We start from the raw sequence: 25,398 nt of genomic DNA on the forward strand, positions 1-25,398 counted from the left end.
CCAAGTCCCAAAGGCACCTCCACATCTCATCTCTTCCTGCCATTCCCCATATCCATCAGCCACCATGTCCACTTTTCCCGTTCCAATGCCACCTTTTCTCTGTGGGCCTTGGATTAGTTGTGTCTGTTGCACCTCTATGTCAGGAGGAGGCTCAGATTCCACATGGAGACTGGATGCAATCCTCCTGCTTTCAGTTGTAGGCACTCTAGGCTCCATGGTGTGGTGGTTGTCCTTCTTCAACTCCATCTTAGCTGAGTGAGGTGAGTCCAAGAAATCAGATTGTAGGAGCTGGAGTCTGTTGATGCTTAGGGCCTGGCTATCCTATTGTCAGTCCAGAGATTCAAATCCCCTAAATATATCTTAAACCCCAACACCAACTACAATTCCAGTAAAGTAGGATGGAAGTCTTATGAAAAGAGATCCCATCTGAGTCCAGTTCCATCATGCAGAAACACCAGCTCCAAAGAAGGGCCATCTGACATGGCAGTGAACCCCGTCTGCCATGACCATAGAACCCGTGGGTCTCTTTAGCCCTCAAAGGAACCAACACCTGGGGATTGCATCCACTCCATCTGTCTCCCAGACTCTGCTCAGCTGTGCACAGGGGCAATCCTTCTGACAGCCTCCAGACTCTTTTTTAGAGACTCGTAGCCATATAAACTCATTTCTGCTTTCCATTTCCCCCTTACATTAGGTCAAACAGCATTTTAAGGTCATGTTATTATATGTAGACAGGGATATTCTGCTGATCCGCACTGAATCTTTAATTCAAGGTCATTTTCTAGTTCCATCTTCAACTGGTATTTGGTAGTGATCCCTCGGTGCCAGGGAGGCTCATCCCCGGGTGTCATGTCCCACGCTGGGGGGAATGCACTGCATCTACATGCTGAGTTTGGCTTTGAGACTGGCCACATTTGAGTAACATGAAGGCTGTCAGGAGGAAATTCCCAGGCACAGTGCTGCTCTAGGCCTTGTTCTACACAAAACTACTAGAGCTATAAACAAATTCGGCAAAGGGAGGCATAGAAGATAAACACACAAAATTCAGTAGTAGTGTTTCTATACATTAGTAATAAGCAGCCTAAGGAGGAACTCAGGAAAAAAAATTCCACTTACAACAGCAACTAAAAGAACCAAATATCTAGGAATAAATTTAACCAAGGATGTAAAGGACTTGTACACAGAAAACTACAAAAAAATGGATAAAGAAATCAAGGAAGACCTAAATAAATGGAAATACATTCCATGTTCATGGATTGAAAGTCTAACTATTGTTAAAATGGGAATTCTACCCAAAATGATTTACAGATACAATATAATCCCAATAAAAATTTCAACAGCCTTACTTGGCAGAAATGGAAAAGCCAACCATTAATTTTATTAGGAAGGTTAAGGGGCCCTGAATAGCCAAAAGCATCTTAAAAAAAGCATCTTAAAAAAAGAAAGAAGTTGGAGGACTCACACTACTTTACTCTAAAGCATATTACAAAGCTACAGTGGTAAAAGCAACATAGTATTGGTACAAGGATAGACATATTGACCAAAAGAAACAAACTGAGAGTTCAGAAATAGGCCCTCACATCTATGGCCAATTGATTTTTGACAAGGCTACCAAGTCCACCCAATTGGGAAAGAATAGCCTTTTCAACAAATGGTGCTGACAGAATTGGATATCTGAATACAAAAGAATGAAAGAAAATTCCTATCTCACATCATATACAGAAATTAACTCAAAATGGATAAAAGACCTAAATATATATAAGAACCAAGACTATAAAACTCCCAGAAGAAAATGTCTGGAAACATCTTCAGGACATTGTCTTAGGCACTGGTTTCTTACACTTTATATCCAAAGCACAAACAATGAAAGAAAAGAGAGATAAATGGGACCTCCTCTACTTTAAAAAACTTTGGACATCAAAAGGCTTTGTTACAAAAGTAAAAAGAAAACCTACTCAATGGGAGAAATTATTTATATCTTCCAAAATATATAAAGAAATCCCATAACTTAACAATAAAAAGAAAAACAATCCAATTAAAAATGGACAAAAAACTTGAATAGACATTTCTCCAAAGAGGTTATACAAATAGCTAAAAAGTTCAAGAAAAGATGCTCATCACTAATAGCTTTTACATATATCAAATCAAATTCATAAAGAGATAGCACTTCATAGGCACTAGAAAGGATACTATTAAAAGAAAAAACAAAAGAGTTTTAGAGGATGTGGAAATATAGGAACACTCATTCATTGCTGGTGGGATGCAAAATGTAGCCACTGTGGAAGACAGTTAGGCAGTTCTCCAGGAAGCTAAATATAGAATTACATATGAACCAGCAATCCTGCTACAAGGAATATACCCCAAAGAATTGAAAGCAGGATGTCGAACAGGTATTTGCACACCAATGTTCACAGTTGCATTATTCACAATTGCCAAAAGATAGAAGCAACCCAAGTGTTTAACAACCAATGAATGAACAAAATGTGGTATATACATACAATGGATTATCACTCAACTGTAAAAATGTATGAAGTCCTGATGCATGTAATAAAATGGATGAACTTTGAGGACATTATGTAGAGTGAAATGAACCAGACACCAAAAAAAGAGAAATATTGTATGATCTCGCCGATAGGATCTAATTATAATAAGCAAGTTCATAGAGTTAGAATCTAAAATATAGGTTACCAGAGGATAGAATGGGGATGGAATATGGTGAGTTGATGCTTAATTTGTACAGAATTTCTATTTAGGTTGATTGTAAAAATTTGGAAATGCACAGTGGTGATGATAACACATTATTGTGAGTGTGGTTAGAAGCCCTGAATTATACAGATGAATGTCATTAAAAAGGGGAGCTTTAGGTCATATGTATTACTAGAATAAAAATTAAATATTGAAACATAGGACTGTATAAAACAGTGAGCCTTATTGTAGTTGATGGTCTATAGTTAACAGTTCAAGTATAAGAATGTTCTTTAATGAATTATAACAAATGTATGATATTAACACAAAGTTAATACCTTACTAATACCTTACTAATAAGGTGGCATATGGGGAAAATACACCTAATGTAAACTATGGACAATAGTTAATAGTACGATTTCAATAATGTTTCATCAACTGTAACAAAAGAAACTACTCTTTAAAAAAATAGTACAATTACCAAAAAAGTTACAATTGGTGATAGGGCAGTATATAGGAATTCTGTATTTTATGCATGATTGGTCTGTCAACCCACAATTTCTCTTATACAATTTTTTTAAGTAAAGGACAAAAGAAGTTCTAAGGTTCAAACCTGTGGAATCAAATTAAACTTTCAGAGCAGAGAGGCCTGAAAACTCACTTTGGACCCCTTTTGTTAATGTCACTGCTATCTTAAGTTTTCTAGCCATGCAGCCAGCCATAATCCTAACTAATACAAAAGCCAAAAAAGATGTCTAGGACTTAGATGTTCACTGTAGAAAATTAACAAAGAAAATGTAAATTAATCATAATTCCATTGTCTGAAAAAAATCTATGCAGGTCTTTTTTTCAATACAAGCATAAGCTTTTGTTCTCCAGAAAAAGATTAGATATTGTTTTGTAAGTGTATTAAAGTGTAATATCAATATTTATATACCTGATATATAAAGTTTTTACTATGTGCAGGCAATGTCCTATGAGCTTTACATACATTAACATATTTAATTATCCCAACAACCCTAGGAGGTAAGAATTATTATTCTCATTTTGAAGACGGGGATACTAAGGCTTAGAGAGGGGACAAGTAACCTTTCCAAGATCACACAACTAATATTGGCAAACCTAGTATTCAAACCCAAGAAGACCAATCCTTATGACCCACTATTCAACCAAATCAATATTGCAGGACACTTGATATTTTACCAATGTTTTGCTATTTATGAACAAAAATTCAGTGAATACCTTTGTATCCAAATATTTACAGACAAAATGATAGTCATAATAAATGTTCCTGGAGTTGGAATCATGGTTCCCATAATATTAAAATTTAAGGGGAAGCAAACTTGGCTCAAAGGATAGAGTGTCCACCTACCACATGGGAGGTCCAGGGTTCAAACCCAGGGCCTCCTTGGCCCAGGTGGAGCTGGCCCATGTGCAGTGCTGATGCACACAAGGAGTACCGTGTCACGCAGGGACGTCCCCCACATAGGGAAGCCCCACGTGCAAGGAGTGTGCCCCATAAGAAGAGCTGCCCAGAGCGAAAGAAAGTTCACCTGCCCAGGAGTGGCAGCTGCACACACGGAGAGCTGATGCAGCAAGATGATGCGACAATTCCCGATGCTGCTGACAAGATTAGAAGTGGACACAGAAGAACACACAGCAAATAGACACAAAGAACAGACAACTGGGGCAGGGGAGGAGGGATGGGAAGGGAAGCGAAAGAAATAATAAAAATAAATCTTAAAAAAAAAATTTAAGACTTCTGATACAGTTAATAAACTTTCGAAATGCCCACTTGTACATTTACGAGGAAGCATCCATACACACAGGGAAAAGATTCACTGTGCAGCATATAAGACCCCGTTGGTTTGGACCACCAGTGATTCAAACATGGAGGTCTTATAACCAAGACTGGCATAGTGCTTGCTTTTATTTTTTAAACCTGTAATGACTTCCATTAACCACACTGTTCCTCCAAGTAGCCTGCATCAGTATAGTATATTTTGAACACTCTGCAATCACATCTAATCTCTAACATTTCTTTTACCTAATCAAAATCCAGTGTGTATACACTTTGAAAAGCTGTACCCAAAAATAGTCATCTCCCCCTACCAAAATGATTTAATACCTATTGATGATGATGACAATTTGATATGGTCCATTATCTAAACTATTACCCAGGAATACAGCTAATACTTTGTTGAGGATCTCTATTTCCATGGAAGCCTTAAGCACAATTTTGCAACATGATCACCTTGGAAAAATTTAATCTCTAAATACATCAAGAACAAGCAGCCGAGTGCTGGGGATTGAATCATGTCTCCCATGAAAGGCAAAAGCCCTCGACCTGTTGGTATGAACAATTTGTAAATAGAAACTTTGGGGCGAAAAAAATTATTAGTTAGGATGTGCCCACACTGAGTGAAGGAGGGGCCTTAATCCAATATGGCTTTAGCCCTTAGAAGCAAGGGAAATTGGACATAGAAGGGGAAGCCACAGGGAGCAGCCAGAAGGTGGAAGCGAGCAGAGCCACGAACACAGATGCTGCCATGCGCATTGCCATGGGATGAAAAGGCCAAGGAGCTCTAAAGATGACCCGCCAGCCAGGAGATAACCACCCCAGGAGGAAGCAAGCATTCTAGCCTCTGAAACCATGAGCCAATAAATACAAAACAACAAGTTTAAGTTGTTTTATTACATCACATATATGTAAACATTACATTCCATTTTTTCTAAATTTCTTTAAAAGGAAAATAATTTCTCTTAATAGCAAAATTAAAGCTTGTTAAAAAAATGCAAAATAAATCCCACTGAATTTTAGACAGTTAACTGCTTCCTTCCTTATAAAAAATAAGAAAACATCATCTGTACATTTACATTAAAAATGTAAGACCATTCACTAGAAAAAAAGAAAAGCTTTTAAAAAAGAAATTTGCTTGCATATTAAAAGAGCCTAATTGTCATCTTACACTTCTATGTAAAGATTAGGTCATAAAAATGATTTTATTAAAATTAAGGAACTTTAAAAGAAAAAATACCTTTTCAAAAGTTCAGAGTTAGTACAAATATTTCAGGGGCAAATTAGAGAAAGTAAAGCCTAGAATCAAATAAGAATTTTAGATACACATTTAATGACAGACTTTCTAACTTAGTGCCTAGTGGACTAAGGAATAATAATAAGGAATAAAAAGGAACATTCCCCATTCAGTGCCTTTTTTGTTCTGCATAACCAGTTTAGGCCTGCCCTGTAAACGCCTTTAAACTCAGCATGACATCAGCTCGTTCTCTTCATTTCAAGCTCCAAATAAGGTGATGAATGGAGAAAGGCCTGGTTGGTACTTCACCAAAATTAAATGGCAGCTGCCACTGACCTGAGAAAAAAGGGGAAAAGCAGAGCCAGACCAAAGAAAAAATAGGAGGCAGACATTGTGGCCTCTCCTATCACTGAGGTTCCTTTGTTGACCTCTTGCTCAGCCCTTCAGTGTTGGTTTCATGTTTTTCTCTGACTGTCCAAATGTGGCCCCCAACTTTGTCTATCCTCTCCCACAGTGCTCTGTATTGCAAAATTAACTCCCTTTTTCTTTCATGCAATTGAAGTGCCTATTTTTTTTCTTATTTAAAAAGCTCTCATAAGAAAGCAATCTGATAAAAATGAATCCACGCTGAGGAATGGCTGACAGCATGCAATTTGCAACCTAAGTGAATCTCTGCCCAAGTTGCCACAGACAATGTTGGGGGAGAAGTCAAAGAAGAGGGACCCATAGGAGTGCTGGATTTCCTAGAACCATATCAACATCACTTAAAAACAAGGCAGTGAGTAAGAAAGTGAAATATTTGTACTCCGCAGGGCCATCACTTAGATTAGAACAAAGGGCAAACAGTGATGGGTTCAGGTCTTAGCCATTCCCCACTCTACCCTTTCTGTAAAACTTGTCCCCCAGCTCCTTTTATCTTTTAAAATCTGACTGAAAGAATATGGTTATTTGTTCTAAATATAAACGATATTGGTAGAGAGAAAAGAAAGAAAATGGTAATAGAGGATTTAATTTCATCAGAGTTTTTTTATTTTTTAGGTTTTTCAGTATTGCCTCCCAAGAATAAGACTTCATCTCTGGAAATCCTGCCACCAGAAGGCAGGGAGCCCTAGCTGTGCCAGTCGTTTCCCATTTCACCCCTAAATTGTAGATGCAGAAATCTTTAGATAGAGACTTCATAGCAAATTTACAGTTTTGCCTGCATCACTCTTTCTCCCACTGACACCAGAAAAGTTTTTTAGCTGTACATTGTTTAAAACTTATGGCATACTCTGTACAGGAACTCTTTCCTGGTATGCTCATTTATCATGCCATATGCAACAACTAGGCACAATAGGATTTCTCTTTTTCAAACCTTGGGTTTTAATGTAGGAAAAACTAGACCCCAGCCTCATTAAAACTTTTTTCCCCTTCCTGTTTTCACATCATTTAAATTGTTAGGTTACCAGTTTTGATAGTGGCATTTGAATTATAGTTACATAGAAAATTGTCATTCCCTGGGTCAGCTCAGCAAACCCTGCCTCCAAATTCAAATGAACACTTTGGGGAAAAGGGCCACATTCTTCATAGCTGAATAAAAAATTAAATAATAATTTAATTTAGTCTAAAATTTTCTCTTGCAAAATTTTCTTCAAATAGTGATGCTTAACATTTCTTGTTTATTTTTTAATCTATTAGAATTTAGTGTACAATAACATGACATCCAATTTATAATACTGTAAGGTGTACATTATTTTCAGTTTAAATATCAGTGCTTTCTGGTATTCTCCAAGGTCTTCCAGAGGCTCTATCACGTGAAAAAATTTGAAAAGTATTACGTTTAAGCAACATTTTTGAAGATATTTAATTGCACCTGGTGTTAAATTTCTCTGTGTTCTCTGGGTTATTTATAACATTTTGTAATATTTATCTGCTTTCATAAGAGGTGATGTATTTTATTTGAAGGTAGTAGTAATAGAAATGCATGCTTATTCCTCTTGCTCCTCATAACTACGCCTGGAGCCTGTTTCTTCAGGCAATATGGTCATAACCACGATTCATTTAATGGTAAAATAGTTTAATTGCAGATGAGCACTATTGAGAGAAAATAAAGAGCCATGAATACTAAACTTGCAAATAAAAATATGAATCACAGTACTCCCATAAAGAGAAGAAAAGCACGTTTTCCTCAGCATAATTTTTCTTCCAGAAAAGTCATCAACTGTAGTCCTGAATCTCAGAAAAATACGTTAAGACTGTGGTTACAACCTCAATAAAAGATATTTAGTATTTTTTATTAAGAAAAACTAAAACTCTGGAGAACTTACTAAGTTAACCAAAGACGTAAGATTGTCCTTTGTGATCTTCTTACCACCCAGAAGGAAAACAAAATTCCAGTCATCTTTCTCAGGAGCTTCTGACTAAGAGCTACTAATTTTCTAGAGCTAAAAATATCCAGCATAATTTAGCACAATGTTTGATATAGTCCTAGTCCACTTCAATCTAAATCTGGAACAAGAACAGCATTTTCAGCCCAGATAGCAGTTCTATTATAGTCTAACAAGCAGAGTTGCACTATTGTTGAACTATCATTTACCTAACATATTTATTAAGAAAATATCTGTAAAGCAGAGCAGATCCTTTATAGACCTTAATTCTAGGGTTACAGCATGAAATTTATTAGTTGTCTATAAACTCAACAATAAAGAAGGCAAAATCTCTTTTAATATTTTATACTTCCTGGAAAAAAATGAGCAAGAAATTGCTTTAAAAATACAAATTGGTAAATAGCATATTTCAAAATTTAGAAAAACCCATTTGCTAGTATATTGAATTTGAATTTTAAAATATTCCAACAATTCCAAAATGTCTGGCAAGGACATAATTGTAGCACAGTGACATTATCATTTTATGCATGCTTCTGCTAATGCAGTAAATTTGGGTTCCAAATTATTTAAAAAGTCAAGTCCATCTTCTTCCTGTTTTTCACTGCAGCAACCTACAGAACCAGATGGAGATCCTCTTCCTTCATAGGTATACTTAAGGACATAATCTTGAGTTTGCATATGGTCTTCATTCCGATTACACACATGCAATTTCTGAAAATTAGAAAAATAGATTGTATTTTTGGTTTAAACACAATGAAATGTATGAACATAAAAATGTATATTTTATTTACCTTTTATGTTTAATTTTTAACCAGTGTGTCCTCTAATGGATTCCTACATACAAAAAATGCACATGATTGGTCTCTATCGCAATCATACCATAAAGTAAGTACACTTTACATTCCTAGTAATCCATACAAATAAAACTTAGGTATACACTACATCTCAGTATATTTAAGTTATTATTAAATTTTTATCCCTAAATTTTATATTTAGAGGTAAGGCTAGTCCATAAGATGAAGACAATATGCATAGTGGATAGGATTTTGAGTATGGATGTCAAACAGTACTCGTTTTGAGTCATAGCTCTGGCTTTGCTAGCTAATTATATGACTTTGGGCAAGTTACTAAGTATCTCTAAGTCTCAAGTTTCTCATCTCTAAAATGGGAATATAGAGAATGACCATCTTACAGTTTTACTATAGAAATTAAATGGTAAAATAATGATTCATGAAAAACACCTTTATTATGCCCATTACAAAGGAAATGTACAATAAATGTTGAATAATATCACTATCACATTTTTTACTGTTAATATACAATACTGATATCGTTATAAAATAAGAATTACTACACTGGCCCAAGAGTCAAGTTTCTAAGAGAGCGCAAAGGTGACAAAATATAGAGAAGCACACAAAAATAGATCAGTGAGATTCATTTAAAAAATCAACGTGAATGACATTGCAGGAACTGAGTTTTTAGCATGGACAGGCCATGCATTTTCTCTGCTCTCTCTCCACTGCTATCTGTCACTAGCCTGTCAGCCTCCTTGTCAACTCACGTGCCTCATCCCTTTCCTCCCCCGTGTGCTCACTCCTTTCCTAACTGGGGCATTTGTCCAAGGCTTACTTTAACAGAGGTCTTTCTTCAAGATCTCTTCTAGCCTCACATTCCACTTCATGATATGTATCCTAAAGAATACAACTAAGAGTGTTTCTCAAGTGTCTTCTCAACCTGAGTTTACATGAATATTGTCAAGGAAAAGGATTAACATTTGAATTTGACACACACAAAAAAAATACTATATTCAGACATATGATATGATAAGCTCTAGTCAATCACATAATATTGCCTGTTTGTGTTAAGGGTTTCTGGCATAATGTTTACCAGTATCCTTTGCTAAAAGAAGCGAAACACTTAATACCAGAAAGGACATTTAATGCAGTTGTTCTCTACCCTAGTTGCATATTTGAATCACCTAAGGGACTTTTTTTTTTTCAAGTATCAGACCAATTGAATCAGAAATTTTCAGGGTGGAGTGCAGATATTCATATTTTTTCAAAACTTTCCAGGAGGTCTGATGTGCTGCCAGGTTTGAGAATTCCTCATTTCATTCCTATTCTTGCCTTCATCTGAAGACCAACACTTTATACTTGCTTGATGTTTCATACAGTAAAATATTTCATACAAACCATATTATTTAATCTTCCTCCTGTAACAATCAATGCTTACGTTTTCACTGAGAAATGCAGATTTGATTTGGAGAGTATTGTGACTTCAAGGAATTAGAATATTTTTCATATTCTTCTTATATTAGAAGGATTCATGAGTAAACACAAACCAAAAAATAAAATGTAGCTTTTAGTGAGGGATATTAAAAACCTCCAATCTGATGGAATTTTAGAAATTAAGGAAATATGACAAATAAAATTAAATCTCTTTTGAATTAAATTATCTAACAAAACCAAAGAGTAGGAAAAAAACAATGACATAGAGGAGACAAAGAAGAATATACAAAAACAGTTTCTGAAAATATATGGCAATTTTAATTTCCAATTGTTCTTCCCTTGGACCTTCAAGTTTTAGTATCAAAACACTTTAGGGAAACTTACTTCACCAAGACGAGGCCGGGTGAAAGTATGCCATTCTGAGTAGTTGTATCTGCAGTTGTCCTGCTCCACGTGTCCTCCACTGCAAGGATCCAGGGTATGGTGATGCCCAGCTCCCTGGCAGGATTCCAAAGTCTGGTGTCCTCCTTTTACCATTTCAATGATTTCCTGCCCTCCATTTTTGACTCCTGATCCCATGGTGCCACAAAAGCCTTGGCTAGAGTTGACAGAGGTCATACATCCATTGGCAGAACACTGAAATAAAAATAAGACTACTTGTATAAGGAAGAAATGGATTCCAGGTAAAATCACAAAAATGCAAGGCAGGGGCATTTATTTGACCTTTTATTCATTCATATATTCAACAGGCATTTATCAGTTTCCAATTATGTACCTAGTCTAGAGATGCAAAGACACTTTAAAACATAGTTCCTGAATGCTTTAAGAAGCTCATATTCCAATGAGGCAGAAAAAAGGTAAATATTTTTAAAAGTGTGATTACTCTGGTATATAGGTAAGCACAGGATGCTATAGGAATACAGAGGGAAAACATTACATTTCAAACACAGAGAAGGTAGGTAGAGTAGATAAGGAAAACTTTGAGCTGAAGAACTAAAGACCAGTAGGAGTGGGAGGAAAAATGTTGCCTGCATGAAGGTATGGAGCCCAAGGCAAATGGGGCACTCAGGAGAACTTCATTCAGGTGAGAATGGCAGAGCATAGAGTTCTAAAAGAGAGAGATTAAGCTGAAGAGGTTAAAGGAAGTCAGAGGATATACAGATGCCATGCTAAATATGGTATGAAGGATTTTAATAACAGGGTAGAAGCATATTTTTAAACATATTTTATAATGTTCCTATTTTTTAAATATTCTGGACAATAACGTGGAAGACCAATAAGAAGACACGTCATGGTGATGAGAGAGGATCACTGAATTATACCAGGTGAGAAATGAAAAGGACCTAAGCGAAGGTAGAAGCAGTGCTAACTGAAGTAGACGGACAGCACAGAGTTTACTTGTGGCTAGATGGATAAAGCAAATAAAGGAAGGGTAAGGAAGTATTCCTATGTGTTCTGCTTGGATAACTAGGTAGATGGTACAATTCACAGAAGCAGGGAGGAAGTTCATGCTTGTAGGGGAGAGGAGGGTAAGAGATTCAGTTTTGGACATAGTGAATTTGAGAACCACCCAAGAGTATGAATATATGAATATGTGGATCTAGAGCTCAGCTGAGAAGCCTGAGCTGGAGATATAATTCTGGCAGTCACTACCCTATAGATATTAGGTGAAGCCATGGGAATGGGTAAGATCACCCAGAGAAATCCATAGACTAAAAGAAAAGGCAAAGAATAGAATCACAAGAAATATTAAGTTTTAAAGGGTGGGTTAAACAAACAGGGCTGTGACAGGATTGATCTGGAACGGCCATTGGGAAAATAGGGGGAAACAAAAGCCATGGCTCTGAAGCTTTGCAAAGGAGAGGGCTATGGTAAAAAGGGAGTCAGCAAAATATGTACAACATAATCAAAGCAGGATAAGAATTGGGTTCAAATAAAGTATGCACTCATTTGATTCAAGTAACAAAGTGGCCATTGGTGATCTTTGCCAGAAGAATGTCCAAGGAGAGCTGAGTGTGAAGTAAAGACATAGTAAAGTCAAGTATAAATTCTTCTATCAAGAAATTGAGTTTCAAAGAAAGAGAGAAGCGGATTTAGCGCAACGGATAGGGCGTCTGCCTACCACACAGGAGGTCCAAGGTTCAAACCAGGTCCTCCTGACCCGTGTGATGAGCTGGCCCACATGCAGTGCTGATGTGTGCAAGGAGTGCCATGCCACGCAGGGGTGTCCCCCACATGGTGGAGCCCCACGCGCAAGGAGTGCACCCCATAAGGAGAGCCACCCAGCGCAAAAAAAAAGTGCAGCCTGCCCAGGAATGGTGCCGCACACACAGAGAGCTGATGCAGCAAGATGACGCAACAAAGCAAGACACAGATTCCAGATGCCACTGACAAGAACACAAGCAGACACAGAAGAACACACAGCAAACGGACACAGAGAGCAGATAACTGGGGGGGAGGGGGGCAAGGGGAGAGAAATAAAATAAACAAAGAAAAAGAGAAATGTGAAGAGACCTGGAGAAGAAAAAGTAAAGGGAATGTTTTCAAATGAAAACAGTTGATTAAATTAACTCATGCCAACCCTCTGGGTCATAGGTAAAGGTTTAACAGTAACCTCATTATGCCAGTTCTAATTAGTCAGTAATGACAAGAACTCCATTATAAGCAGGCTCCAGGTGTCATTTTGCCGTCAGTTTGATTATTTTTATATTTAATATGCAGAGGCTCTAAATACTAGAAGATTTTCAAGGTCAGATGACTTGCTGAAATATATCCAGAAAAGTAGTGAACACGCTCATTGCCTTAGCAGAAGATACCAGAAAAAGGAACTAAAAAGTAGCCATTTGGTGGCAGTGCTACTCTACAATTCTATTGAGGTTGATGCTGCAGTAAAATTCTATTACTACTACAACTAATAATTCCCTGACTATCAAATCCCCTTGATGGTATAACTGGTCAAATAAATATGTTCAGAGATCATATTTCTAAGCTAATGAATGGATAGCTGAAAATAAACTAAAATCCAGGCTCATCCTACAGTTTTCTTTTTCACACTCTCTCTATTCTCTGCTCCTTCTTGTGCAATTCCACTTGCACTTCCCAAACTTAATCTTTGTAGGGGATCAACCACTCTTCATCCATGTCAGTGCTATTTAGATTTACTTCCAGTCCTGGTTTTTCACCCAATCGCTAAATGCACTGGATGCCTTATAGCTTAAACTCAGGTCAAAAACTTCAGTCATCACCTTTATTCATCTAGTAAAATAAGTTTTTATCTATGCTATGAAATTTTATTATAATTTCAAAATATATTTAAAATTGTGTTTTGGTATAAATGAATAACCCAAACCCTTTTTAGAAAGTCTTCATAACAGAGAACAGGAGAACAAGTTTGGTAAAGGAGCCAATCAATATCATCAGTAATATTAAGAAAAGTTCAATCATTCCATTCTCAGATATAAAGTAAAAATTTACTATGAGTCAAGGACTATCAAGTTTCTAAAACTATTTTCAAATCAAAGAGGTAATCACAGAGTTCCCCATGTAGAAATGTCAGGCATGTGTGGGTGATGATTTTTGCATGGTAGTGGGGAGGAGGTGGAAGGGAGTAGAAGAGAGAAACAGGTAAGAAATGCAATTTCATTTGCAGATACCAAAAAGGTGTGGCAGGTAGTCGCTGTCCCTGGTTATACCCTCTGTCGCTTTGACTCCACTTTTACTTTGTCTCTCAAAGTCAGTCAGCCAACAACCTTATCATTTCTATCTATAAAATTTTTCTTATTCATCCTTATATTAATAGTCCAATAACCATTATCCAAGTAAATCTACTTCATCCTCAGTCGACAGATCCTAATCCATCATGTTCCCCATCCCTAATGTATTGCTATTCTCCTTGATCAACCTACTCATTCAGTCTCACATTCCATACATCACTTTTCAGCAGTGTCTGGCTCTCCCTTACCAAGAGAATAAATTGAAAGTCCTTAGTGTGGCATATGAAAATCCCATTTCCCACTCCTCAGACTGTGTATCCTCTCCCCCATGAAAGCTTAACAAAAGTTTCAAGCCCCTACCACAATGCATATTTTCTTCCTTTCAAACCAATTTATTTACTGCTTGTTAAATAGTAAATTGTGCCTTCTCCTTCCCTACTCTTTAGGCTATTTTCCTCCTCTTTACCTATTCACTCCATCTCTTCACACTAAAATTCTTCATATCCTTTAAGGTAATAAAGGTACCACTTCTACCAGGCCTTCTTGTTTGATTCAGACGACACAAGTATCTTTGAACTCCAACAGTGCTGTAGCACACTAGTACCAATGGCTTACTGTCATTTTCCTATTTATCCTTTCTATAAAGTAGAATATATTTCCCATAAATAAATCAAAACTCCTTGGAGGGCAAAACATGTCTTGTATTTTTTTATGCATTTCCTACAAAATAAGCACCCTAGTGCCTAGTAACTAAGAGCTTCCTAGAAATACATAAGGAAAAACCATGGCAGCAATCTTATTTATTCCAATTCTCTCTCACTTATTATTTACATTTATATCTTTGATATTTTCTCAGTTTATCTTGAGAACTTTTAGTTCATTTTTTTCCTATCATAAATGGTCAAAGATTTAGAAAAACAAACAATTTCTGGAAATACAAATTATAGAGAACAGTCAAAATATTATTATAATAAATTCACAGTCTCAAAATACAGGTTTTAAAGCATAATACTAGAGTCTGAAAAGATAACTAAAAAAATTTATCAGTTTAAGAAGTATAACAAATGCTAATATTTTGAGCCTACAAAATCTAATCAATTAAAAACATACATTAGGGAAGCGGACTTGGCCCAGTGGTTAGGGCGTCCGTCTACCACATGGGAGGTCTGCAGTTCAAACCCTGGGCCTCCTTGACCCGTGTGGAGCTGACCCATGCGCAGCGCTAATGCGCGCAAGGAGTGCCGTGCCACGCAGAGGTGTCCCCCGGGTAGGGGAGCCCCACGCGCAAGGAGTGCGCCCAGTAAGGAGAGCCGCCTAGCGCGAAAGAAAGTGCAGCCTGCCTAAGAATGGTGCCGCCCACACGGAGAGCTGATGCAGCAAGATGTAACAAAAAGAAACACAGTTTCCCGTGCCACTGACAACAACAGAAGTGAACAAAAGAACACACAGCAAAGAGACACAGAGAACAGACAACTGGGGGAGGGAGGGAAGGGGAGAGAAATAAATAAATAAATCTTTAAAAAAAAAAAACATACATTAATTCCTAAGGTTCAAAAAGCTTCATGAGGATGAGTTAAAGAAATTCTGAGATTCTCACAAATATACGTTAAAAAATACTTACCACTCTGTCATCTCCAGGTGCTTCGGTATTTGATATAATTAAATTTTGCTGAGCTAAATCTTCAGGGAAAGGTTTTCCTTTTTTGGTACCAACAACTCCACATACTAAAGTCAGCAATACACCTGAGTTTTTTTAAAAAAGTTCGTTTAACATACACATAATAAAGTAAATCGCACTTTGTTTCTTATGAATTAATGTTCACAACAGGAAAATGAAGTCACTAAGCATGCTTTCCCATGAATTATCTTGGTCTTTCTAAACTAAGAATGATTTCTCTTAGGTTTTAAACTTAGAAATGATGTTTGTATATTTTTATTATATCCTTTTCTAAGAGTTTGAATTATGCTCATCATGTTAAAGTATCCACAATCATGAGTTAAGTAAAAAAAAATCACTGACATGTATTTATGTTATAGATTTTAAAGCAGTTTACTGGTTTCCAAAATAGTGCCTTGCCTTTCTGAAAACATAAAACAGATATTTTCCCAGGATAGATATATCTCCATGTATCGTAACTAAATCTATCTTAATTAAACCTACCTTGTATCTTAATTAAATCTATCTTTCAAAATTTAAACTCTATATCAAGATTGTGGAAAATTAAAAAACATATGATAAAAAATATGATAATAAAACTAATAATAATAATAAGTACAGCAGAAGTAACCATTCTTTACAATGGCCTGCAAGATCCTGTACAAGGAGGACTTGGCAAACCATGGCCCCAAATTTTACCTTCCACATGATTTTGATGGCCTGTGAGCTAAGAATGGCTTTTACATTTTAAATGGTTGAAAAAATCACAAGAAGAATAACATTTCATAATGTGAAAATTATATAAAATTCAAATTTCAGTGTCCATAAATAAAGTAGTATTGACACACAGCCATGTCCACCATTTACATATTTTCTATGACTGCTTTCTCCACTACCTGGACAGAGCTGGTCAGATAAAATTGAGAACACACGGCTTGCACAGCTTAAAATATTTATTTTCTGATCCTTTATTGAAAAAAATGTGCTGAGCCCTACCTATCTACTCAATCCCCTCCCCATCATCCACTTGCCTCTAACCACAGTGGTCTCCTTCTTATTCCTCAGTTTTTCCAGGTACCCTCCCACCACAAGGCTTTTGCAATGACCATCTCTTCTGACTGAAGGTGCTTCCCCCAAGGACTCCACATGGCCGGCTCTCACCTCCTCTAAACATTTTCAAAGATCACCTTCTCAGTTCTTACCCAACCAATTGTTAAAGTAGCACCAAACTAGCACCCACCCTCCCCCTGTACCTTACAGCACTACTGCTCCTAATTTTTTTGCTTTATTGTGTGTGTGTGTTTGCCTAAATAGCACTTATCTATTACTTTACTGCCACAGAGGCAGTTTTTGTCTATTTTGTTCACCAATGAATTCCGGCATATAGTAGGTACTCAGTATACATTTCTTTTGTTGAGTTGATGAATACTAATGACCACTTATTAGAAATTCACCTGCTCTGTTCTAAGTATCACATGTATAAACTCATTTAATCCTTCATGCTACCTTATAAAGTAGACTACTATAATTAACCACTTTTACAGGTAAAAAACTGAAATACAGCTCAGTGAGTTGCCCTGGGTCATATGGTTTGCAAGTGACAGAGCTTGGGTACAAATCCAGGCAACCTCGCTCCAGTGTCCAGACTCTTAACCATTACTCTTATCACAGAACAAAGGAAAATAACCCATCTAGCCTGGAGGATTGGATGAAAATATACAGGGAAGGAAAAAAATATGTGGTATCATTGAGAACCTCACAACTGGCAAGAAGGAGGTTAACAGAACCCAAAACTAGCGAGACATACTCAAAAAGAGATATTGCTGCAATCTGAACAGCCTGGGTGGTGAGTAGAAGGCGTGAAATAGAAGTGTCTTTTAAAGGACTTTCATAGGACAGAAGTTTTATATTGTCCATTTAGCCCTAAAAGAAGTAGCACTAGGACCAAGAAATAAAAACTATACAATGATTGATTCGGTTCAATCTTGGGAATTTTCAACAGTTTCAAGTCCAAAATCTTTTATCTCATGTAGGCTCTAGTTCCCTCTCAGAAAATGTTCAATCAAAATTCAGATAATATCACAAAAGGAATTTTGTAAAGGATGGCTGGACAAGATTACTTTTATTCTACATTTTAACCTCAAGTAAGTAAAAGGACTTACACAAGAGTAATGCTGCACCCAGTAATATTGCAAGGATTGCCCATTTTCCAAGTCTTACTCCTGCACTGCTCCTTGCAGCCGATAAACATTTACTTGGATGAGTACAATCACAGAGATCAACTCTCAAGGTTTTTGTTGCAGATTGGCCTGCTCTATCTTTCACAGTAATGGGAACACTATATACTTTAAATTCAGCATTATTCCGATATGAAAGACGGGCAGCTGTATCTGAAAGAAAATACAACAATGTTATTTTTATGATATTTATCCCTGCCCCCCTGCCATAGCATTTGTTTCACCACACGTGTTTTAAAGATAGTATTCTCAAGGAACCACCTGCCACATGGAAATGGATAAAAATGGAGAAGCACGTTCAAGATTTTCAAGCCCTAATATTATCTTACATGGGTTGCCTCCTAGCAGAGAGGTTTAAAGAAATAATTTGCCATTAGAGTGACCCAATAGCATTTCAACAATATCTATTATTCCAATATCTATACAAACTAATGGTTCTAAACTGACTCAATATGCGTTTTCAGCATTTTGCTCTCATACCAGTTTATGATATTCATAAAGAATTAATACCTAAAGGTACACCTATATGATGCCTTAAATAAACATTCACTTATTTACTTACTTTCTGGTATTTGTCCATTATCCTTCTGTATAATGTAATTTTTCAAATCACAGTAGACCCTTTATGACTAATGCCTTGCCTCTGGAAGCAATCACAAAACTAGAAAGCTAATTAATGTCAACCAGTCTAGTTATAAGTCTTATACAACAACATATATCTCTACCCGTGTGGAGCTGGCCCATGCGCAGTGCTGATGCGCGCAAGGAGTGCCCTGCCACTCAGGGGTGTTCCCAGCGTAGGGGAGCCCCACATACAAGGAGTGCACCCCAGAAGGAGAGCCGCCCAGCGCGAAAGAAAGTGCAGCCTGCCCAGGAATGGCGCCGTCCACACATCCCGTGCCGCTGAGGACAACAGAAGCGGACAAAGAAACAAGACACAGCAAATAGACACAGAGAACAGACAACCGGGAGGGGGGCAGAATTAAATAAATAAATAAATCTTTAAAAAAAAAAAAACATATCTCTATATCATAACCATACATTTTTATCAACAATTTTTTCTCTAAACAATTTTAATACCTTATATTTTTATGACCTTATTATCAACTGACCAAAAGCGCACAGATTTTCAATGGCAAATACATACTGCTGCAGTTTTTGAAATGGATGCAGTGAAATGAAAAAGTCATATAATGCACATCCTGAAAGTTATCTATAATTTTCAAACATGTCTTACTCAAATGCTTAAAACAGCAGTAACTACTTCGAAGATTTTAGCTGCACCTTATCCCTGAGAAAAAGAAAACTTCCTGGAGGAATGCAAATTACAATTTAGATTTATTTGGGACTCTTCAGGATCACACTATGTCTATGGTGAGCTCCCTCAATTCCTCTCCTCCCTCAAGACCATAAGCTGGGGACCAGGTCATAGTCATGTCTTATCCATTCATAGTAGAGCAGCAGCCTCTGATGTTCAACACTTTCCTCTTTGAATTGTCCTCCTGTCATCAGTGTCACCTTTGTAAGACAGAAATCTGGATATGGAACTGCCTTACTTGTACCCTCTCGTTGTATACCTGCTGTCACCTACAGATTGACAAAGGCCCATCTTCTCAGTCAGTCCCATAAAGCCCTTTACCACCGGATGCCACCTTCCTCCCACCCAAACTCCTGACCTTTTTGCTAAAACCTTCTTAGTTCTAACACTGATTTACTTGTTTCCCTAGTATATTCCTTCTTTTATGTATATGTAGTTATTATTTACTGATTAAACAAACATTTATTAAGAACTGAGTATCTGCTAAGCACTGGGTGAGGTACTAGAAATATAAAGAAGAATGATAAATGTTCTGGGAAGCCCATGTATTGGAGGAGAGCAGTAAACAAGGGGTAACAGAACATGAGAAGATATACATCACAAGAGTCCAGTTGCATGAAAAAGCATGGCATAAATACAGATCGGCAGACTGAGGCGTGGCTAAGTATCCAATACTACACTTCCTAGAAACCTCTATCACAGGAAGTTGCCTCTGAGGGCTCAATGCCAGGCCCCTGTCTATATCCCATTTGTGGTAGTTTGAAGCTATGTATTCCAGAAAAACGTGTTCTTAAACTTAAACCATTCCTTTCAGTGTGAACCCATTGTAAGCAGGAAATTTTGATGAGGTTATTTCAGTTAAGGTGTGATCCAACTCAATCAGTATGTCTTAATCTTATTATTGGAGTCCTTTATAAGTGGGGTGAAATTCAGACAGAGAGAAAGCCACAGGAAGCAAGAAGGTGAACATCAGTGAAACCTGGAAGAGAAGGAAGAGGCCAGGAGCGGTCACCATGTGCACTGCCATGTGACAGAAGAGCTCAGGACCAAGATCAGCAGCAGCCAGCCCCGTCTCCAGAAGGAAAGCATCACCTTGATGATGCCTTGATGTGGACTTCTTGTAGCCTCAAAATCACAAACCAATTTGCTTGAGCAGGCAAGGAACCTAAAACACCACCTCTCCAGGACACCACAAATGCTTATCCCATACCTCTAAACTTCATTTACAGTCTGCTTACAATATAACATTAAACTGCACACTCTCTCTTCACCTCACGGGAGTTACTTTTAAAATACAAGCAAAAAAAAATTTGCTTTAGTTATAAGCTGCCCAATACTTTTAGCCAAGCTTTTTTTGTGGCTCATGTAAATATAAATTTTGCCTTCAGAAAAATCTTGATTTCTGGAAGCAGATATGGTTCAAGAGGTTGAATGCCCGCCTCCCATATGAGAGGTCCAGGGTTCAGTTCCCAGTGCCTACTTAAAAAAACAAAAACTACAAATAGAAAAAATGACAAAACCAATTCAGGGAAGCCAATGTGGCTTGGTGGTTGAGCGCCTGCTTCCCATATATGAGGTTCCTGGTTCAGCACCCCTGTACCTAAAAAAAATCATGATTTCCTTCGTTTTTAATGCAGTCACATACAGTATTTGTAATAGGTTAAGTTAGCCTTCTAAAATATGTTTATGAGAGCCAACTTTACTTCATACTTCGTGTACATAAACAAGTAGATCCATTCTCTAGTTAGGCTCAGTTATTTCAGAATATATCTTTTTTTATTATTATTATCAAATACCATTAACTTTGGCGAGGGTCCATATTCTATTGATTTCTGGAGAACTGTTTGCCAAGCTGAAATAAAACGGAGGACCATGGATAGGTTCATCAGGATCAACAGCAGAAATTTCAATATGCTGCATCTTTGGTTTGCAAATTGTGAGGTCGTTTTGAAGTATTTTTGGTGGATTATCATTGATATCTTCAATGTTAATTGCAAGAGTTCCAGTACATGATCTACCATCTAGAAAAAAAAGTGCAGTGTACTTTTAAAATTATTTTATAGTTTATTAAGGAAAAAATCACTCAGATTCTATATATGACATATGGTCATTTCAAAAATAAGCTCAGTTATTAGAAGACAAGATAAATAAGATAAAAAATGAATAAATGAAACCCATGGGTAATCCAAAAGGATTAGTGCTGCTGATAATATCAGATACAACTGTCAACAAACTTTTTTTTGCCAGAATTATTATGGAATAAGAAAAATAAATGTCTGAATTTCCAATTCTTTTATTTCCTTGGGTTCCTTCTGATACAGACATTAATGAGCATTAAAGTGGCTACATAAAGATCTTCTCACCCTGGCTACACATTCAAAACACCTAAGGAGATTTTTTTTTTTTTAATATATGGTGTCCAGTCTCCACTCCCAGGGAGCCTGCATCACTTAGTCTAATATAGTGTCTAGATATTGATATTTTTTAAATGCTCCCACATGACTTTTTAATATAAAACCAGAGTTGTGAAACTCTGGGTTATTTTAAGGAATCAAACTCAAGGGAAGGATAATATCTACATGGGTAATCAGCTGAGCTAGACAGTGAAAATGACACCAAGAGATCTTCCAGAGACCATTTCACCAGGCCTAGACTTAAATTCCACCTGAGTCCTTTAACATCTAGAGCTCTATAAAGACATAAGGTCCCACCATGCTGTAAGGCATGGCACTTGTCCCTCAAGTAGTTTCATCTTGTTTGATGAATAAGAGAAATAAAAATCTTTAAAGAAATTTAAAAGAATTCCCTATACTTATCCACTGCACAAGAATAATTATGAACAAATGAGAAATACAGGTTTAAGTGATTTCAAAGGAAAGAAAAAAGTATAAATTATTGGTTAATTAGGGTTATAGAAGTTAGTTCCTAAGCAAAGTCAAATGACCCTACTTCCCTTCCTTCATCACCTGCACTGCATGTTATACTATCTACATTTGATTTTAAAACAATTATTTTGTCAGTTGATAGATTGACTTGTACTTTCCTTGTCTTACCGTAAGGGGCGGGGGGGAGGATGAATCATTAAGTTCTAATTCAGAGTGGGCCGTTCTTCTAGGCCAGGACATTGACTAGCTGAGTCTTGGTTCACCCATTTTTTTTCAATTAGGATTAGGTTAGAGGGTCCCCAAAGACCCTGCTGGCCCCTATTTTCTATCCTCTCTTCCTTTAGTATTAAAATGTGAGTTTCGGAAGCACTTGAAATAAAAAATAAATATTAGATAATTCTTTAGATTGAAAATTTGCCTCAGTTAATCTAAAAGGTAAATAATGTAACCAGCCTCAATACTCAAACAGGGTGAGGAATCCAAATATTGCTAATTTTAGGCAAAAAAGTATGAACATATGAACAAATCCACAATATGTAATAAATGTGAAAATGGAGACAATCTTTAGAAGTACAGTTTTATACCAAACAGAGTCAAATATTTAATAAGAAAAGGAACTTATGATGTGTCAATCACACTCACAGATCCTTTCAACTAAGAGATAAACAGGTAAAAAAGAATATAAAGTCTTTCTGCTTGAGGTGATAGACATTTTCTTGAAGAGAGAACACCTTTCATTAAAAACAATTGTGGACTTGATATTAAATTACTTAACCTCTCCGATTTTAATTTTCATTTTTTTAAAAATGAGAACAATACCTTTCAAGGTCGTTATGAAATGTAATAGAGATAAAATCTATAAAAATAAGTAAAAACACAACACAAGTATAGGATATTATCATTGGCCAACAGCTACATTTGACAAGACTGGAAATCAGAGCATGACTTTACGCTTAGAAAAATAATTGTGTAATTTGTGAGGAAAGAATAAGGTAGAGTTTAAGTTTCAGTACTAATGATTAAACTTTATCTAAATATTCCTAAGAAGTAAATATTAATTCTATTTTATCCTATGAGGCATTAAATTTTAAAGAAATTAAACCATTATATGTTGCAGTTTATTCTCCATTTCCTTCATAAAATATAATTTAATTTTTTTACCTCGGTCTATTGCCAGAACTGTAACATTATATAAATTACTTTGAGGAACTGCTGCCTCCCTGTCCAGGGTTTTGGAAGTTATGATTGACCCTGAGTCTTCATTGATGGTGATCCACCCTTTAGGATCATGCAATTTTCTATACCTGTTAATCAAAGAGAAAAAAATAGTCTTTAGCATTAGAAAATGTTTTGAAACACCTCAGTGTCTCAATTACTTTGAACACATTAATTTGTGCTTATAGATTTCTGTGTACCTTAAATTACCACTACTTCTGCTCTCTGGGTCATATGCCTTATAGCCATTGATCTGTGTCCCCACTGATGAGTTTTCTTTGATCCGCACACGTTGGACTGCAGGGCTGCAATCAGGTCCTTCGTCCTGATCCTGTACATTAACCGTAACCAAGGCTCTGTTCATGGTTATCAAACCAGTTGTAACATCTCTTATAAATGGAGCTTCATTGCATACTCCAATTTCCAGGATCACTTGATGGTTTTCTTCGTAATTCAGCGGCTTTAAAATAAAGTATGTATATTGACATCAGTGTACAATAAATATGGTATTTCAAATACCAAGTGAACACCTGTCAATATGAACAATGCAACACAAATTCTTTGTTCACATTTTGCCAATGCTGACTTTTATCCCTTGCTGAAGTGTAAGGTGACCCTGTACTAAGTCTTTAGCAACCATGGTCCTTCAGCTGTTGGTAGTTTTATAGAGTTGTGGAGAAGCAATCCTTGGACTATTTTTATAGTTCACCCTTATTAAGGTAAAATATCCTCAACCTGGAAATAGTGCAAAAACTTTAATCTATGCTCAACTACATAATTTTATGAAAATTAGATTGTGACAATTTGATAATTATACTTTAACATTCTATATTGTTTCTCTATTAGTCTATCCTATGAATATAGCCTCATATTCAATTAAATTCTCCAGGGAAAACACAGATGCATTTGAGAAATATGATGTGCTTAATGATAATCATCATCAAATATGTAATGCTGCTCCACGCAGAGATGATAAGCTCATGGAAGACTCCTATCTTTGTGAGGTTAGTACTATTATTATCATCAGATCCATTTTATAAATTAGAGGGAAGTAAACCAGTTTTCCCAAGGCCAAACCATTTGATCTGGTATTCAAAACTAGGTAGTGTGGCATGAGTTCATTTCCTCAATCACTATATTATATTTCCTCTGTTATACCAGGCTGCTTTATTGGTTCACCAGCTCTAAAAATTTATAAATCAATCTATTGATTGTTACGGAATTTTAAGAAAACAAATCAAGCAAAACTCACAAAACACTATTTTGCTTTGTTTCTTTGATTCTTTATGCTTATCATATTAGTTAAGCACTATGCAAACATTAAACAAATTCAAAACTGATGAGGAAAACTTTTTGTTTTAAACCTTTCTTCACATTTAGTACTTTCAGGCTGAGACGCTGATATATAAGACCAGTGAGAAGTCAGGAGAGTTTCTGAATTTTAGAATCCACAAAACTTTTTCAAGAATATCCCAGAAACTAAAAAGTCAAGGGGGTAAAAGTATTAATATTTGTTTACTTGATGTTGCTGAGCATTGTCTCACAAATTACATATTGGTGTGATCATGCAGAAAGTCAAAATATCTGTTTGCAATGAAAAATAAATGGGAAATTACAGAACAGCTGTTGCAATAGAGGAGGTAAAGCTATTCGGTCCAAAGCCACTTGCTAAAGCCAGACAGTCTCTTTGCAAAATATTCAGAAGTTTAAGCTAGATATTAAAGGTTTAAAACTCTGCAATATTAGAAACCTGATGGATGAAGTCCCAAAGAGTAAAGCAAGAATATGGACTCCCTCCTCCTTCATGGTACTTTTTTGTTTCATCACTTGGAAAAAATGAAATGTTAACACCTCCTTAGAATGGAGATAGTAAGCAATAAACTAAAAATCCTCTAAGTTGAGAATGCCAAAGAACATCATCGTCTTCATTCAAGTCCACACACCCTATTGCTGCTACTGAAATGGAAAGGAAACAATGAGTTTGAAAGACTACACAGGATTCATCTAAGGGCTATAACAGCTCATGCTATATGATTACAGAAAAACTATCTATTATGGA

The 25,398-nt window shown here is 36.5% G+C and overlaps 1 protein-coding gene across 2 annotated transcripts in view; it reads right to left on the reverse strand.

The window, feature by feature from the left end:
• Window positions 1-5,361: 5,361 nt before the first annotated feature.
• Window positions 5,362-25,398, reverse strand: part of DSC3 (desmocollin 3) — a 51,148-nt gene continuing 31,111 nt past the window's right edge. Inside the window, exons 10-17 of one of the 2 annotated variants that reach the window (XM_023588015.3) lie at window positions 23,540-23,799; window positions 23,286-23,428; window positions 21,036-21,260; window positions 17,847-18,074; window positions 15,649-15,770; window positions 10,699-10,950; window positions 8,878-8,920; window positions 8,717-8,797 (exon numbers count right to left, since the gene is read on the reverse strand). In XM_023588015.3, coding sequence (XP_023443783.2) covers window positions 8,894-8,920; window positions 10,699-10,950; window positions 15,649-15,770; window positions 17,847-18,074; window positions 21,036-21,260; window positions 23,286-23,428; window positions 23,540-23,799 — 1,257 coding nt within the window. In that variant the 3' untranslated portion in view covers window positions 8,717-8,797; window positions 8,878-8,893. Of the gene's footprint in view, window positions 8,798-8,877; window positions 8,921-10,698; window positions 10,951-15,648; window positions 15,771-17,846; window positions 18,075-21,035; window positions 21,261-23,285; window positions 23,429-23,539; window positions 23,800-25,398 lie in introns of both variants that reach the window. The other variant, XM_004455759.4, reaches the window with a different exon arrangement.

Source organism: Dasypus novemcinctus, chromosome 16, assembly GCF_030445035.2.
Source record: "Dasypus novemcinctus isolate mDasNov1 chromosome 16, mDasNov1.1.hap2, whole genome shotgun sequence".
NCBI lineage: Eukaryota > Metazoa > Chordata > Mammalia > Cingulata > Dasypodidae > Dasypus > Dasypus novemcinctus.